Consider the following 16,311-nt stretch of genomic DNA (forward strand, 5'->3'; position numbering starts at 1 on the left):
GGCCTATGCCCGAAAGGGCAGAAGGAAGGGGCAGAACAAAAGCTTGTGAGTTTTGGAGAAAGAAGGATCTTGGGAAGAAGAAAGACAGGTACAGGGGGAAGGAGAAGGAAGAGATTTGCCATGGGATAGGAAAGAGCTGCATGGGCCCAGGGGAGGAACTATGATGTTCCAAATGGAAAGAAGTGGCCCAAAGGAACATTAGCAGGTATTTGTGGATTACAGATGGGAGGTAGTCCAGACAGAAATTGTTGGAACAGACAGCATTGGATTGAGGATGAGAGATAACAGAAGGTAGTTTAGGGGGTTAATGTCTGCCATGCCCCAGGTGATAAAGCTATTGTAATATATATCAGGTATCTGTGTCTTTATTGATTGTGACAGCGGGATAGTACTCTCAAAATAACTATAAGCCAAAAAATGAACATTTATTAGGCAATACTAACAAGCTAACAGCAATACTAAAATAACTAAAAATTTAAAAGTGGTAGTAAAACTTATTTCTACAAAATGGAACACAATCTAATGGACTATAATTCTGAGGTTTCAGTGAATTATTTCAGGGCATGAATAGTGATTATTCTTTTACAATTACTGTAGCAATATAAATAGACATTTATATATAAGCTACATACTGAGATTAATATAAAAATTGTATATTTTCATAAATATGTAAAATGCAATTAGAGGTGGTGCTCACTAATAATCTCTTAATGTCTTCCTACCCGTGTGTGTGTGTGTGTGTGTGTGTGTGTGTGTGTACAGGTGCACATATCAAAGGTCAACTTTGGGTGTCTTTCTCTATGGCTCTCTCTATCTTTATTTTTTGAGGCTAGGTCTCTTTATTGAGAGACCTCCATAGCTTACTAGTTTAGCTGGACTGGCCCGCCATTAATTCTGAGGAAGCACATGTTAAAGCCACCTGTCTTTCAGTGCCCATAGCTAAGGTTATATACCCATGGGTTTCTTTCTTTTCTTTTCTTTTCTTTTTTTTTTTTCCTTTTTGTAAAGTTTTGTTTCATTATTTTGTTATAGATATTTTATAGTTTAACAATAGCATATTAGCTGGACATAACATCAAACCACGCTGTCAATGTTAGTTTGGATATTTATAATTTCCCTTCAAGCTACAAATTTTAACCAATACATTTTATTTAAAAAAATAGAATAGCACTTTAGAGAATAAAATGTAATGACAAAATTTACCCACTGTGGGGAGCCATGCCAAATTCTGCCATGTCAGAAATCCTGTGCATGCTGTGACCTTTGAGTTGCTGGCCTTTGCCTCACAAGGTCTTGTGTTCTAGGCTATCCTTGGACTATTTACCTTTGAAAGAGGTAGGGAAGTCCCAACTTGGAACCACCCAGAGGATCAAGGAAGTTCTTACAGGGAACTACTCAGAGAACTAGGAAGTCCTTCCTAGTCCTTCAGGCTATTGTATTCTTGCCCGGGGGCCAGGGTGAGTGAGATAAGAATAGATCCTATTGACCTTGCCCTATATATGTTCCTGCGAGTCGACAATAAAGTGAATCTTGATCAGAAATTTCCTGACTTGATTCGTTATTTCTCGCATCTCTGTATCCTACTTTCAATCCCCACTCCCTCTTTCAGGTGAACCCTGATTCGATTTTTCCCGCAGGGTGGGACACGACAACCCGCAGTTCATTTTGGTTTAACAAGAGAAGTAAACAACAATGCTGAGCTTCCATCACAGAAAACATATATCCGTGCAAAAATTGGTATGTTATTATTTGCTTTTAATTCCAGTGAGAATTTTCCTATACTTATCTCTCTGTATGTCTGGTTATTTATGTTACTTTCCCATTAATTGATTCTTTACATCCTTATCACTGTATCCTTACTCCGTACAGAACCACCCCCCTCCCCGACACCGCTTCCCGCATTCTCCTTTCTCCTTCTCCTCTGGGAAGGGGAAGGTCTCTTATGTGGACTAACCCACCCTGGCACCTCAAGTCCAAACTGCCCATGGCTTTCTTTTACCTGAGTTTTAGTGATCTTAACTTGGGAATTCACTAAGCCATTTCATTTCCCTAGTTCTAGCTAATAATTTCTGGTAAGAAATGAATGTCACATATAAAGTTTAAATCAGATAAAATTGTTCAAAGCATTAAATTACAATTAAGATTTCAATGACATTTCAAAATGGTAGGTACCTTTGCTCAAACTTCAAATATGGCGTATAGTCTATTACAGCAGGGAAGGTGCCATCCAATCCTTCTCCCTTTAGGCAGAAGCTGAGAAAGCAGACAATAAACATTCATATTAGTACAAAAACTTCCAACTGCATGGGATTTATTTCATAATTGGTTACTTGTTACAAATAAGTACCTTAAATATTATATTTTCAATACCAATGACAAGTATTATATGATGAATTAATATATTATTATATGTTTCATAAAGAAAAAATAAATTTTACTGAGAAATCAATCTCTTGTAATCACTGTTCTATTCCTATAAAGACAGCATGTCCATAGCAATTTTAAAAACAGAAAGCAGTTAATGGGAGGCTTGCTTACAGTTTCAGTGGTTTAGTCCATTGTCATCATGATGGGAGCAAGGTGGTAGGCAGGTGTGCTGCTGAAGAAGTAGCTGAGAGCTACATCTTGATCCACAGCAGAGAGAGAGAAACTAGGTGTGGCATGGGATTGGAAACCTCAAAACACAATCCCTCCAACAAGGTGGCACCTATTCCAACAAAGCCACACCTCCTAATCCTTATAATCATTTCAAACAGCTCCCCTCCCTGGTGACTGCGCATTCAAATAGATGAGCCTATGGGGACCCTATTCAAAACACCACAAATCTAAACCTCATATTTCTATTTGGCAATATGCTGATTTTTACAGAACATTCAAAATATCACCAGAGGATGTTTAAAAGAAGATTTGCTTTCCATGTTTCAATACAAATTATCAGGTGACACTGTATGTACTCTAAAAAGGTTTGATTGATTAGCAATAAGAATTTTCTAAAACTACCTGAATAAATGAAAACCTTGAATTTTGGATTTCCAAGAGGTGCTGGAGATCCTTTAATCTCTAATTATCCTCTTTTGAGACCACAAGGCTCCAGGAATGATTAAACAGCTAGCGCACAGGCCAACAAGGGAGATTGAAGCCGCTTGACCCCTAATCGAGCAACTCTACTCCTCTATAACACATACAAAAAGATAAAAGGCTGCTTGGTTTTATGATTACTATTGTTAAAAATACATCTCCTAGATTTTGGTGTAGTGATGCATACCAATTATCCCAAAACAACAACAACAGCCACATCCTCCAAAAATATAAATGTAGAAACACTTATGAAAAATATTTCAGAGAGAAAAAAAAAAAATCACCTATGAACTCGCCTTGCTAATTTTGTTTCAAAGTTTGACTGCTAAAATATTCCTTTTAACATACTTATGCAAAGAGCATACATGTACTTTTTCAGGCTTGAATAAGAACAAAATTAAAGTGCCATGAGCTTTCCCTCATTTTCACAAACATTGCTAACATGTGTTAAGATACTTGCTTTCACTCAATCACAGGGAGTCTGAACAATAAGTGGTGAGATGCCTCCGCAGGGAGGCAAAGACACTGCTGCAAAAGCCTGGTGGCTGTAGTTCAATCCCTGGAACCGACATGAGGGAGGAAGGAAAGAAACAACTCCATAAAGTTGTTCCCAGGCCACATGTGCGCGCGCGCGCGCACACACACACACACACACACACACACACACACACACACACACACACACACATTGGTTGTATCCCTAAAGGCCATTTTGAATGCTTGTTCCCCTGCCAATGGCATTGTTTGTGAGGCTTATGGGATTTTTAGGAGGTGGAGTCTTGCTGAAAGAATTTGTGAGTGATTGAGGGCCCTGAGGTTGTAGCTTGGCCCCACCTGCTATTCTCGCTCAGCTGAGTGGCATGCAATGTGATCTGCCAGTTTCCTGTTCCTGTCTGTCTTCCCTACTTGCTATGTTGTGATGGATTCTAATCCTCTGAAACTAAAAACCAAAGCAAACTCCTTCTCCTTCAAACTGTTTGTCAGGGGATTTTATCACAGCAACAGAGAAGAAACTAATCCATAAATAGTACTGGAAATGGGGTCATTATCGTGGTAATCCAAACTGTGTAGTTTTAACATTATCATATAGAAGGAACGTGGAACATTTTTGGTAATTTGGGCTGGAAAAGCCATTAAATGTTGCAAGCAGAGCTTAATAGGCTGTTTCAATGGAATCCTGGAAGGCAGCAATGTAACCTGGTAATTGCAATCCAGAGAAACTCGGACAGTACAGGCCCAGCTAATGAGGTTCAGAGAAGAGCAAAGATTCTATCATGAACATATTTTGGCAAAAAAAAAAATCTGGCTGCATTTGGCTCACATTCTGAGAACTTTTGTGAGACCAACTTTTAAGGTAATGGGCTGATTTCCATGACAGAAGAAATCTCAAGACAGTACAACGTTTAGTGGAGTGGCGTAATTATTATTGACTGAGCTTATTAAACTCTACAAGGAGGAAGAACACATGGGGCTGGCAGAGTGTGTGTAGTTTGGAGAGGAAAGGAGCCCGTCCACTCCTCCCTTTCCTGTAAGAGAGCAGGCTCGCTAAGTTTGAAACCATCTTATTTTCTTTCTTCCAGGAGCATTTAAAACTAATTGATCTGAAAGCAATATAAATCAAATATCAAACTCTAGCCATGCTTTACTTAGAAAAATGGAAGAAAAATCATGAGTAGAAGCCATTGGGTACAACCATTTAAAAACTGGGCTCATTTAGTTGGACATCGAGTACCTGAAGTCGATAGCATTGAGTCCAAGCAGCATGCCAGCAAGCATATTCGCTTCTTCACCCAAGACAATGGCTCCATCTTCATAAAACCTCCTGAGAAATGCAATAAGTGAAGACATGAGTACTAAGCATAAACTGCCATTTGACCTACAGAAATCACAGCCATAGGAAGAGCTTAATTTTACTGAGTTAATATTTTAAAAATGGACCACTCTAGTCTCAAAGATATTTAGATCCCAAAATAAAAACAACTGAAAACATCCAAACTAATTACCCTAAATGAAATCATTAAATTTTTTTTTCACTCTCTGAAGAATAATCTCTAAAGTAATATCTCAATGGGCACTGGATGTCCAGAAATTTCCTTAATATGAAATAATATAAACTTCAAGTGAGAGGTGGCAAATTCAGGCTTAAGGGTCTGTTTTCAAAACTGTGTAGATATTGGTTGGAAGAAGGTTTGTCTTTCTGCAATTCTACGAGTTACTGACCAAGTTTACAACTTAGAAAAGCTGGTGTCTTTACAGCTATGCTAACGTTAATACTGTGAATCTAGAACAGATGGTTATCCAGATGTCTATATATGAAAAAGAAACTACCCATTCTCTAACGGAAGTGCAAGCACGCAATCTGGCTGTGCATGTGCGTATAAAGCACCGTGTCCTGGTAGTGCTTACTAAATGTGTCTTTTGAAAATATTAAGAAATTTACCAGCTATTAAAGGTCCAAACAATTTGCTGAATTTTTTATTAATGAACTGCTCAAGTAGGCCACTCAGTTCTCTGAATTATTTCTACTAAATCATATAACTTATTTTAAAACAAAAACATTTAAAGAAATTTTAATCATGTTATAGCAGCTCACAAGGAACCAACCATTTACACTCTGACAGGTGTGCAACTACACACATCCCTGAGGGTCAGGCTGGGAACAAACATTCTGTGTGTTCTTGCACCTTCTGAGAATTGCTCTTACTGATTTACAGAATAGGAGAAAAAGTAAAACTTCCAGTCAAACAATGATTAGTGAAATCAGTGACATTTTATCTATAAACTCCATGAAAGTATTCCACAAAAGAGACATTTAGATTTTTAAAAATGTATCGGATTTTATTCCTACTGCAGTTTATTTATTTTTTAAATCAGAGTATGTTAAAGACTTGTAAAAGAACTATACTCTTAATGTTTCTCCTCTTTTAATTAAAAGAAAAATAAACTAAAATCTGGAAAACAACTCCTAAAAGATTTGACTGTTTTAGCAAACTGTAGGTATGCAAAGTCTCATGTCTATCATTGATATGTACTAGCTACAAATAAAAAACAATCCTTTAACAGTTTGTGTGATGATACCAAAGCAATTACGTTGATGCCTTGCAAAGAAACGAAATGCCTTTCATGGTTTAAGAACCATAAAATAAGCTCGCGACAAAAGAGGCTGGTTATTCTTCTAACATTTGTGCTACCACTGTACCGGTGTATCTCACAGGAAGACCTCTGTTATAGGTCACAGGGGTTGAAACTGGGGAGAAATTGATTATTTTTCTCCCCCAGTACCATGAACATTTATCAATAGTAGATTCTAGTGAGGGAACCAGCTCAATTTCTCCACATTCAATGATGTAGGTAAGTTGTATCTTCAGCAATGGGCTCTTGCCATCAAGTTATGAAGACTAACCAATAGCTTTCAAAATAGCCTGTGATGCTTAGTGGGGTGATCCATGGGTCAAGGTATAATGCATTCCTGACACTGTAGCTTTTACTTGGTAGTATAAGATATCTACTTGAAGTATTGTTTCCCCAATATATATATATATATTCCTAATCAGCTTTAATAGACAGTTTGACATAAACTGTAGTCATCTGAGAGGAAAGTCTCAACTGAGGAATTGCCTGGATGAGACTGGCCTATGAACATGTCTATGGAAACTCTATTGACTATTCATTGGTGCAGAAGGGCCCTGCCTACTCTGGGTGGCACCATTCCTAGGCAAGCAGTCCTGGACTGTATAAGAAATCATGAACCCATGATGGAGCAACCAGCAAGGAGTGTTCCTACATGGTTTCTGTTTCATGCTTCCCCTTGAGTTCTTGCCTCGACTTCCTGCGATGACAGAGTGTGACTTGAAAGTGCAGGCCACACAGCCCCAGCCCAGCTGCTTTTGGTCAGGTCATTTATCAAAGCATCAAGTTTTCTTTAAGCAAAATATGTTCTTTTAAAAAAAATGAAAGGAATTAAAGATTATTATGCTACATAAGTCAGACTCAAACAGTGCATTTTTTATTTCAAATGAACTTATATTTCTTTCATACATATGTATGGTCTTCATATATGATGTCTATATAGGAGAGGCATGAAAGCGTAAAGAAGAGTATTTGGAAAGGAGGTTATAATAAAAGGTAATAAAGAGGTGAATACAATGATATACACGCACACACACATACACACACACACACACAAATGGATTATGCCATTTCATCTAGAACTATTAATTTTGTCCCCTAAAATATTAATGGAATTTATAAAATAAATTGGAATCTAATAACTGGAATTTAATATATTAATTGAATAATGAGCGTAAAGGTATTAAATATATAAAAATTGATCTTTGTATATAGATAGATATAGCATTAATTTGTTAGACATCATCATACTCAAAGCCCATAATTTGCTATGAAAATGACTAGGAGCAGATATGTTTTTATAGAAACGCAAACACATATGAGTGGGAATGCCACTCACACTGGTTTCCAATAGTTTAGGAAAGACTGCTTCATAATCACTGTCATTCACTAAAGGTGCAGATTTCTTTGCCATGTACTTGGGAAAACCATGACAATATCAAAGTAACACCCAAAGTCCTTTCACTCAGAAGTGAACAGGCCAACAACACTCTAATTTACATAAATACTCAGTTGATATGGTGTTCCATACAACCCAAGACATGGGTCTAATCTGCAAAGATTTCTTTATACTATACCCTGTCAGTAGACAACATTCATATTCAAGAGGCCTGTAGCCCAGATGTGATCTTCCCTGAGCAGCCCTTCTCATTTCCCCTTCTGAGTACCGTCCTGATGAGTCAGTTTCTGCAGATTGGTGTCCACATATTTGCAGACTCTACCCTCCCCTCTCATTCATCTCTTTATCTTAACCATTGTAAAGTAAAAAACATTTTTGCTTGGTAGTCTCTTACAACTATCACTTTATACAAAACAGGCCAATGAAAGTACAGCATTCACCCATGCTTCTGAAAGCTGAATTGTAGATCATACTTGGGAACGCCCAATACCTAATTTACTATCTCCTTTGTGTCCTGCTACCTTTTACTTCTGGCTCTTACTTTATACCACCTTCTTTTCAGTGATTCTAGATATTAAATTCTATGGAACATTAACAAATAATAATTATATTATATTAAATAATGATAAATTAAATTATTCGGAAAAGTATTCTAATTATTTAATATTGGGAATCACCCAATTGCCTTTTATTTTCTTATAAATACTGTTTTTAAAGACTTATTTATCTTTGTTTTATGTGTGAGTGTTTTGTTTATCAATATATCTTTGTGGACCACTTGTGTGCCTTAGGTTCTTGGAGGTCAGAAGAAAGCATCAAATCCCCTAGAACTAGAGTTATAGATGGGTGTGAGCCATGATGCAAGTGCTGGATATTGAAGCTAGGTCCTCTGGAAGAGCATCCAGTGCTCTTAACCACTGATTCACCTTTCCAGCCCTGAAAAGTCCATTTTAAAATACACTCTTGAGTCAACCATAGTTTGGAATTACAGTTTTAAGAGTCAAAAAATAATATTCTACTTGTTCCCTAGTGTCGACACTATATTAATGGATGCTGAAGAATATCAAAACAAAACAAAACAAAAGTTAATTGGTTTTAGAGAACTGTTTATCTGAGTTTATGGATCTCTTACATTTGCATGTATATACTTTATTTTAATGGAGTGGGAGGATTTAGTTCTACTAATTACTAAATAAGCCAACTTTTAAAGCTAATGATGTTTTAAGACAATAAGTGAAATGCTTGCTAAAGGTTAAGTAACTTGTTCTAGCCAAACCATAATTCAATTGTAACATTGCACCAAGAGGACAAATATAGGGAAGACTCCTTAAGAAGCTTGCCTGTCATGGTTGCAATTTTTTGTTACTGTTTTTGCATGAGAAAAAAATTTCAGAAAATGTATAAGTCTGATATACTAAAACACAGGGAACTGATCTACTCTGAAGAAATCATACATTTATCATGTAGTTTAAAACATTAGTCACTTAGGCATAGAAGGAAATTAATATTTATCTTCTTAATAAAAATTGTATCATCACTTTCCAAGACTTCAAGAGATCATAAAATTGCAACCATTTAATACTGTCTCATAGAAGGATTGTAAAAGCAAAGTAGAAAAGCCAAGTATAAAGTAAGCATACACTAAGAAACCACTCCTTTGTTAGCAGTATTTTTTGTTCTAAAGAAAATATTTTCTTGATAACACTAACAAAAACAGTGGACTGAATTCCAAGAAGATAAATATTTAAAGTACTAGGGTAAAATACATAAAACTTCTACACAAAGAAAAGAGTATATCATTGGGTATTGTTCAATATTTTAGATGCAAAAATATTTTACAAGCAACTTTTCATATTAATGTGATATGTATTTTTATTAAGTGCATTCATTACAATTATTTATATGTTGGCTAAATAATGTTGGTGACTAACAGTGGATAGCACCTTATACTTTTTACTCATCACATACAAGTTAGCTCTAACTGAGATGAGTCCTTATAATGCCATCTGAGTGTTCATTCTGTAAACCTCTTTTAAGACCTTTCAAGGGATGGGATAACCATTGAGATATAATATGAATAAATTAATAATAATAAAAAAGGCCTTTCAGGAGGGAAACAAATATTCTGTTGGTAGGAGGGAAATAGTTTAGTACAACATCAAGCTTAAAATTACCCTTTTGGGGGAGACCTGGTGGCACTCAGAGGAAGGACAGTAGGTTACCAAGAAGAGACTTGATACCCTATGAGCATATACAGGGGGAGGTAATCCCCGGCAGGAACAGTCATAGGGGAGGGGAATAATGGAAAAATGGGAGGGAGGGAAGAATGGGAGGATATAAGGGATGGGATAAACATTGAGATGTAACAAGAATAAATTAATAAAAAAATTACTCTTTTGTAAAGATAATAGGTTTTATTCTGAAAGTACATTATTAAAATATGAAGAAGCTTATACAGTGAAGAAATTTTGTTATGGACATTTTTCTTTCCTGATTCCAATTTAATTTGTACATAAGGAGTTATAAGGAACACACAGGAGAAACATCTTTCATTATGGTAGACAAGGATAGCATTATAAATAAGTATCATATTGTAGGCATAAGGTCATCGTGTAATTCAAATGCTAATTTCTGTATCCCCCATATCTGGTTGCAAGCCTTGTTCTGTCTCAGTGTTGTATAAACTCTGCTCCCCAATTGTCCTCTGATATGCCAATAAAGCAACTTAAAGCCAATTACTGAGCAGAGGAGAGAACAGGGCTGGACTTTCTGACAGCCAGTGGAGGGGGAGTTAGAGGAGGAAATGGGGACTTCTGCCATGGCTGAAGTCAAAAAACACCAGGAGAAGGAGCTGGAGCCAGGAAAGTTACAAATTGAAAGTATTTCTGGTATGTATATTGGTAGGCAACCAGATTAGCTTAGAAGGTTAAGAACAAAGTAATAACGCCTCAGTTCTTGTGCTGTGAAGCTTGTTATTAAACAAATATAAGAGTCCCAGTTATTTGTGTGATAGCTGGGTTAAGAGAGATAGTGAGAAACAAACAGTTTTGTAAAATAACCTTAACATCATATTAGGTTTAGAGTTAAAATGAATGAGAATCATGGATACAACATAAGCATACAAAGATCTTAAGAATGTGAAGTTCATTAATTATTTTACCAATGCCTATATAACAAACCCTCCTATGTGACAAGAACTACGCTGCTTACTGCATTTATAATGGCAAACAAATTAGACAGCTCCTTCTCTCTGGAACACAAAGTCTGAGTGAATTGATAGGCAACAGACAGGAAAATGACAATTATGGATGATAATAAGTACTACAAAGTAAATATATAGTTTCTTGAGAGAGAGAAAAATGAGATTCTAATTTTGGAGTCATTGAAAAATGGTATGCTCAAGCATTTGATGGAAACTTAGGTCTACATAAATCGAATTGCAGAAGGTTTTGTAGGCTGTGAGAGGTTTACAATAATAGTGAGCTATAATTTTTGAGCATAGGGTGTAATTATAACTATTTATTCAAGTAGTTTTCTTTAACTTTGCTATTACATATTATCCTCCAGAGACGTTTAGTAATTCATTACAGGTTCCCCCAGACAGACAGCAATAAAACCAGGAAAGGTGTCAAGAAATATAATTGAAACATGCTGGCTAAGGCAATAGCAAACATTTAAATAGTCTATGAAAAAAAAAAAACTGAGAAGATCTGTGACTTTCAAGATAGGTCAGCATGTGTATGGATCCTGGTGGGGACACATAAAAAGCTAAGATTGGAGGCTAATAGGTAAAAATGTATTCTGGAAATGAAGGAGGTCTAGATTGCTGTAAGAGTCTCATGAGATAAAGAGAGAGATTCCAAATAAATTTAAGATAAGATTGACAAGACTTGCTAATGGACAGAGGGGAAAGAAGAGAATTCTAATGTGAATTTTACATTCCCAACTTGTTTAACTTATTTGTACATAATGAAATCACTTGATAAGGGTGAATAGTGGTATAGGAAGGGGGGAAATACATATTTGAACTATTTATCTGGAGATTTAAATGTAGTCTCAGGATGATATAAACAATATTTAAAGCCAAGAGAAGCAGTAAAATTTCTGAAAAAGAAAAAAGAAACATGAATAGAGAAAAAATGATAATGAAATTTTGAGTCAAGAGAACAGTGCTATTTAGGGTTTTTGAAAAAAATAACAGAAAATACTGAGAAAGAGCAATTACAGAGTTTAGCCTGTTCACAATACATACTTTAAAAATATTTTATTAATTTATTCATATTACTTCTCAATTGTTATCCCATCCCTTGTATCCTCCCATTCCTCCCTCCCTCCCACTTTCCCCCTACCCCCCTCCCGTATGACTGTGACTGAGGGGGACCTCCTCCCCCTATATATGCTCATAGGGTATCAAGTCTCTTCTTGGTAGGCTGCTATCCTTCCTCTGAGTGCCACCAGGCCTCCCCTTCCGGGGGACGTGGTCAAATATGGGGCACCAGAGTTCGTGTGAGAGTTAGCCCCCACTCTCACAATACATACTTATTTCAACATAGTATCCTACACATTCCAATTTAAATGAAACTGTTAAATAAAAATAATACTAGAATAGAACACAAGGCTACATCACTTCATAATGTTTTCAGAAAAACCTGTAATCTTTCATATCCATATGACTTCAATAAAATTTTTAACCTTCTAAAAGCAGTTAGTGTACTTGTTACAAATTAACCCATAAAATTACATTTACAATATAGTTTAATTGGTTCTACACTTATCAGCCCCATTTTTCTTTTTTTTCTCAATGTTTATCCCATCCCTCGTATCTTCCCATTCCTTCCCCCCCCCCATTTTCCCATTATTCCCCTCCCCTATGACTGTTCCTGAGGGGGATTACTTCCCCCTGTATTAGTCTGGTTTCAGCTGCTGTTGTAAACACCATGACCAAGGCAGCTTGAAGAGAAAAAGCTTTATTTGGCTTACATATGCCTTGTTACAGTCCACTAAGGGAAACCTAGGCAGGGCCCTGAAGGCAGGAACTGGTGCAGAGGCCACAGAGGACTGCTGCTTACTGGCTTTCTTCCCTAGCTTGCTCAGTTTACTTTCTTATGCACCCAAGGACCACCTGTTGAGGGATGGCACTGCCCACAGTGGGGCAGGTCCTTCCACATCAGTCATTAATAAACAATTTGGCCCCACAGTTTTCCTACAGGGCAGTGTGAAAGAATTTTCTCAATTGAGTTCCCTCTTCTCACAAGATGCTAGTTTCTATGGTCTTCTGTTTAATTCCTTGATGGTGTCTATGGAAGGAGTAAGTTATAAATATTGATAACTAATTTATTATTATTTCTTGATCTTTGTACATACATAGGGCATCATGCCATAGAAACAATTTTACTAGAAAGCACAGCACCTGATATTAGTTACCCACCATTTCCAAATCCTCTGCCAACGATTCTCCCAATCCCAGTACATATATACCACTAACCTTATTCCTGTTCCTATGCATTTATTTATCTATCCTGGACATTTCGAGTAATGAAATTATATACTATCTTGCCTTCTGTAAATGGCTTTGCATGTTGCCAAGCTTTATCTATTTTGTAATATGTTCCAGCACTGCAATCATTTTTGTGGGTGAAAAAGAGGATACAATATATTTTGTTTCTTTATCATGTGGTGGACACTTGGGTTATTTGCTCCTTTGGCTATTATATTATTCATAATGCTGCATGATTCATATGCTGCTGGAAATAGATGCACGTACATTTTTATTGCTATGTTATCAATTTTATATATATTCATAGATATATAGGTAAAACACATTCACATAATCCACTTTTAGGTATCATATGATAGGTCTTATGATAATTTTACATTAAAATTTTTGAGAAACAGAAGACTGTTTTCTTTTTTAAAAATTTTAAAAATATTTAAAAATTTTTTATTTTTATTAATTTATCCAGATTACATCTCAATTGTTATCCCTTCACTTGTATCTATCTCCCTGTTCCTCCCTCCCTTCCTCTTTCACCCTATTTCCCCCCGCCTAGGTCTGTGACAGAAGGTTTTCAAAGTGGCTATGCTATTTTACTTTTCAAACAAGCAAGACTTTTACATTTAAGTCTGATCTACTTGGAGTTTTTTAATAAGTCCTGAGCTGGGCCAATCTAACAGCAACTTTTGATAATGTTTATTTTTTTCATCTTACTACAGAAACTTTCCTCATCTATGAAAAAAAAACCAAGATACCCACTGAATGCCTGAAATTGTAGATAATATCAAAATATGTACTAACAGTCAATATGTTAAGTTTGGCTTCCAATATTTTTTAACTTAAAGGTTCTGAGAAAACAGTGGACATTCAACAATAATTGTACTTCAGATTTTGAAGTTTTATCTTGCCCAGGGTAGGAGCAGAGCAGCAGCAGTGAGCTGTAGCTCCTAGTTAGTCATGTCATCACATGGTGACTCTATATAAAAGCAGACTTGCTGTTGTACTTGCCCAACCATGGGCTTGCATAAAAGTTTTGAGAATGTTAGAGTGCAATAGACTATGCTGGTGTATTAAATGTGGTTTTGACTTATAAGATTCTCCAAACAAGCCCAGGAGCAACTGGTATGCTATGCCTCTCCTCTACACTCTGCTATGGTAGCGCTTAACTTATGAAGATGTCACATAAAGAGATTAGCAGCAACAACAGATTACAGCAGGTCCTAACAACAGTGTGCAACAAAAGTTGTATAAAATGTATGAATCACTTCTGGGATTTCCCAGTCAATGAGTAATAGAAACCATAGAGAACAAATTCCTATATATTGAAGGATAAGTGTAATGTAAATACTTAGCATATTTATAGACTCTAAGACTTTTTCTTGGTTCTTAGATTTAGCAATTTATTACTAGTCTATCTACTTTTCTAAAATTGAGAGCTCCACCTTTATCTTAGGAAATTACAATGTTTTACTTTATACTTTGTTCCTTGCCTTATTGATACCAAAATATTGTAAAAACTGACATTTCTTTATAGCATAATTTATCATTATAAATTAAATACTGAAGCAGCTAAATGTAAGTTTCCGTAAAGCTAATTTTATCTTTCTTTTTTCCAAATCTATTATTGCCAATATTTATTACTTAAAACCTTCACCAAAATATTTTCAATATTGCTTCAAATAAAACATTTATAAAGTTTATGTTAATGTTCCTAATTACTTTTTTTTTTCAAATCCACTTTTATTTATTTTCTTTTCATTAGTTTAAATCCGGGAAGGGTAAAGCATCACAGGGATTCTGTGTCCAATGGCCTTTGCAGGAAGGTTGCTTTGGAATTTGGCAGGAGCCATGCCACTGTTTCCATGGACCCAGTTACTTTTCCCCAGATCACTCTGGTTTTGTTTGGTTTGCCTCCAGGAGTCACTGTGTTGTTTTTTGTTTTTTACACATAAGTACATCTCTTGCCTAAGTAGAATCCAGTTTTGTCCCGGGCATAAACACCTTCAATTTTAAGAAGAGCTGTGTACTCTCTTTGGTTCTGGTGACCTCACTTATAGGCAGCAAAAACGGCCCTGCACCACAGCCTTCCAGACATAGTTGTGTTTTAGAAGTCCTGTTCCCAGCAGGCCTCCACAGGCGCCAAGATGGTGGAAAGAGTCTTAATTACGTTTTAGTCAGTGGGTACACAGAAATTAAACTTTGAGTTAAATGAAGTCAGCTTTAAATTCACTTTTCACTTGAAATTTTTCCAGAATGCTATCAAAGCAATTTTCCACTTAGAACAAAACATCTTATACTCTTCTCTATCAGTTCCTAATTCTAGCTGTCTCTAGGTAACACACAGATTCCTGAATCACAAAACACTTCAATTTTTTATTCGTTTTCTTTCATTTGCTCCTCAAGATCCTTTCCACCTCAGCAAGAAGCTCACACGGAATTCTGTAATAGTTTGAAGGCAGTTATGTACTCCAAGAATGTGAACTTCAGCTCCCCACCCTTCCTCCGCCCACAGTGATCCTTGGATAGTCACAGACCAGGGCTTCAAAGTTGCCTGTCTTAGCTCCTCCCCTGCACTGGGGTAAACACGGTGTCACTATTTTAAAGACTATCATTTCTCTTTGTCTGAGAAGAAATCCACTTGATTCAGATACTCTCTTCTACAGCACTCGCGCCAGGAAGCATCCAGACAAAAGGTAATATACAATTATTCTCTCCAGTGCTTTTCCTAGGCTTTAAAAACTCACCCTTACAAAAGTCTTTGTTTGGCCAGGGATTTACACTCAAAGTTACTTATAATTAAAAAGTTTATTTGGTTTTATTTCAGTAAAAATAGGAGCATTAAATAGTAAAAAAAAAAAACAAAAAAAAACCCAATGTCCTGGGTTTTTACATTTACTAGACAGCATCTAAGAAGAATATTCTGAAATATCTTTGTGCTTACTTTCCTTCTTGTGAATCCTGAAGCCTCTGTATTCACACTTAGGCAGCTTTGTTAGGGCAGATATGTTTATGTTACATACATACATGCATGCATATAATATGCACTCAGCCACATTTCTGTTTTGAATAGAAAATATCTGTATATTATTGCAAGACTTCTCATTTCAGAGACTTTTGTGCTTAGAGCTGAATCATTTCCTTTTTCATCAGAATATTGCTAGATGTAAGACAAGGCTAAAATGTTTCCTTATAATATTTAAACTATTTGTTC

At 36.2% G+C, this 16,311-nt stretch overlaps 1 protein-coding gene and 1 pseudogene across 2 annotated transcripts in view; both read right to left on the reverse strand.

Annotated features, from left to right (window-relative positions):
• Positions 1-16,311, reverse strand: part of Rundc3b (RUN domain containing 3B) — a 135,483-nt gene that overhangs the window by 64,150 nt on the left and 55,022 nt on the right. For both annotated transcript variants that reach the window (XM_051152042.1, XM_051152041.1), the window contains exons 5-6: positions 4,811-4,900; positions 2,173-2,253 (exon numbers count right to left, since the gene is read on the reverse strand). In XM_051152042.1, coding sequence (XP_051007999.1) covers positions 2,173-2,253; positions 4,811-4,900 — 171 coding nt within the window. The remainder of the gene's footprint in view (positions 1-2,172; positions 2,254-4,810; positions 4,901-16,311) is intronic.
• Positions 14,864-15,363, reverse strand: LOC127194576 (60S ribosomal protein L35a-like; annotated as a pseudogene).

Source organism: Acomys russatus, chromosome 10 (assembly GCF_903995435.1).
Source record: "Acomys russatus chromosome 10, mAcoRus1.1, whole genome shotgun sequence".
Classification (NCBI taxonomy): Eukaryota; Metazoa; Chordata; class Mammalia; order Rodentia; family Muridae; genus Acomys; species Acomys russatus.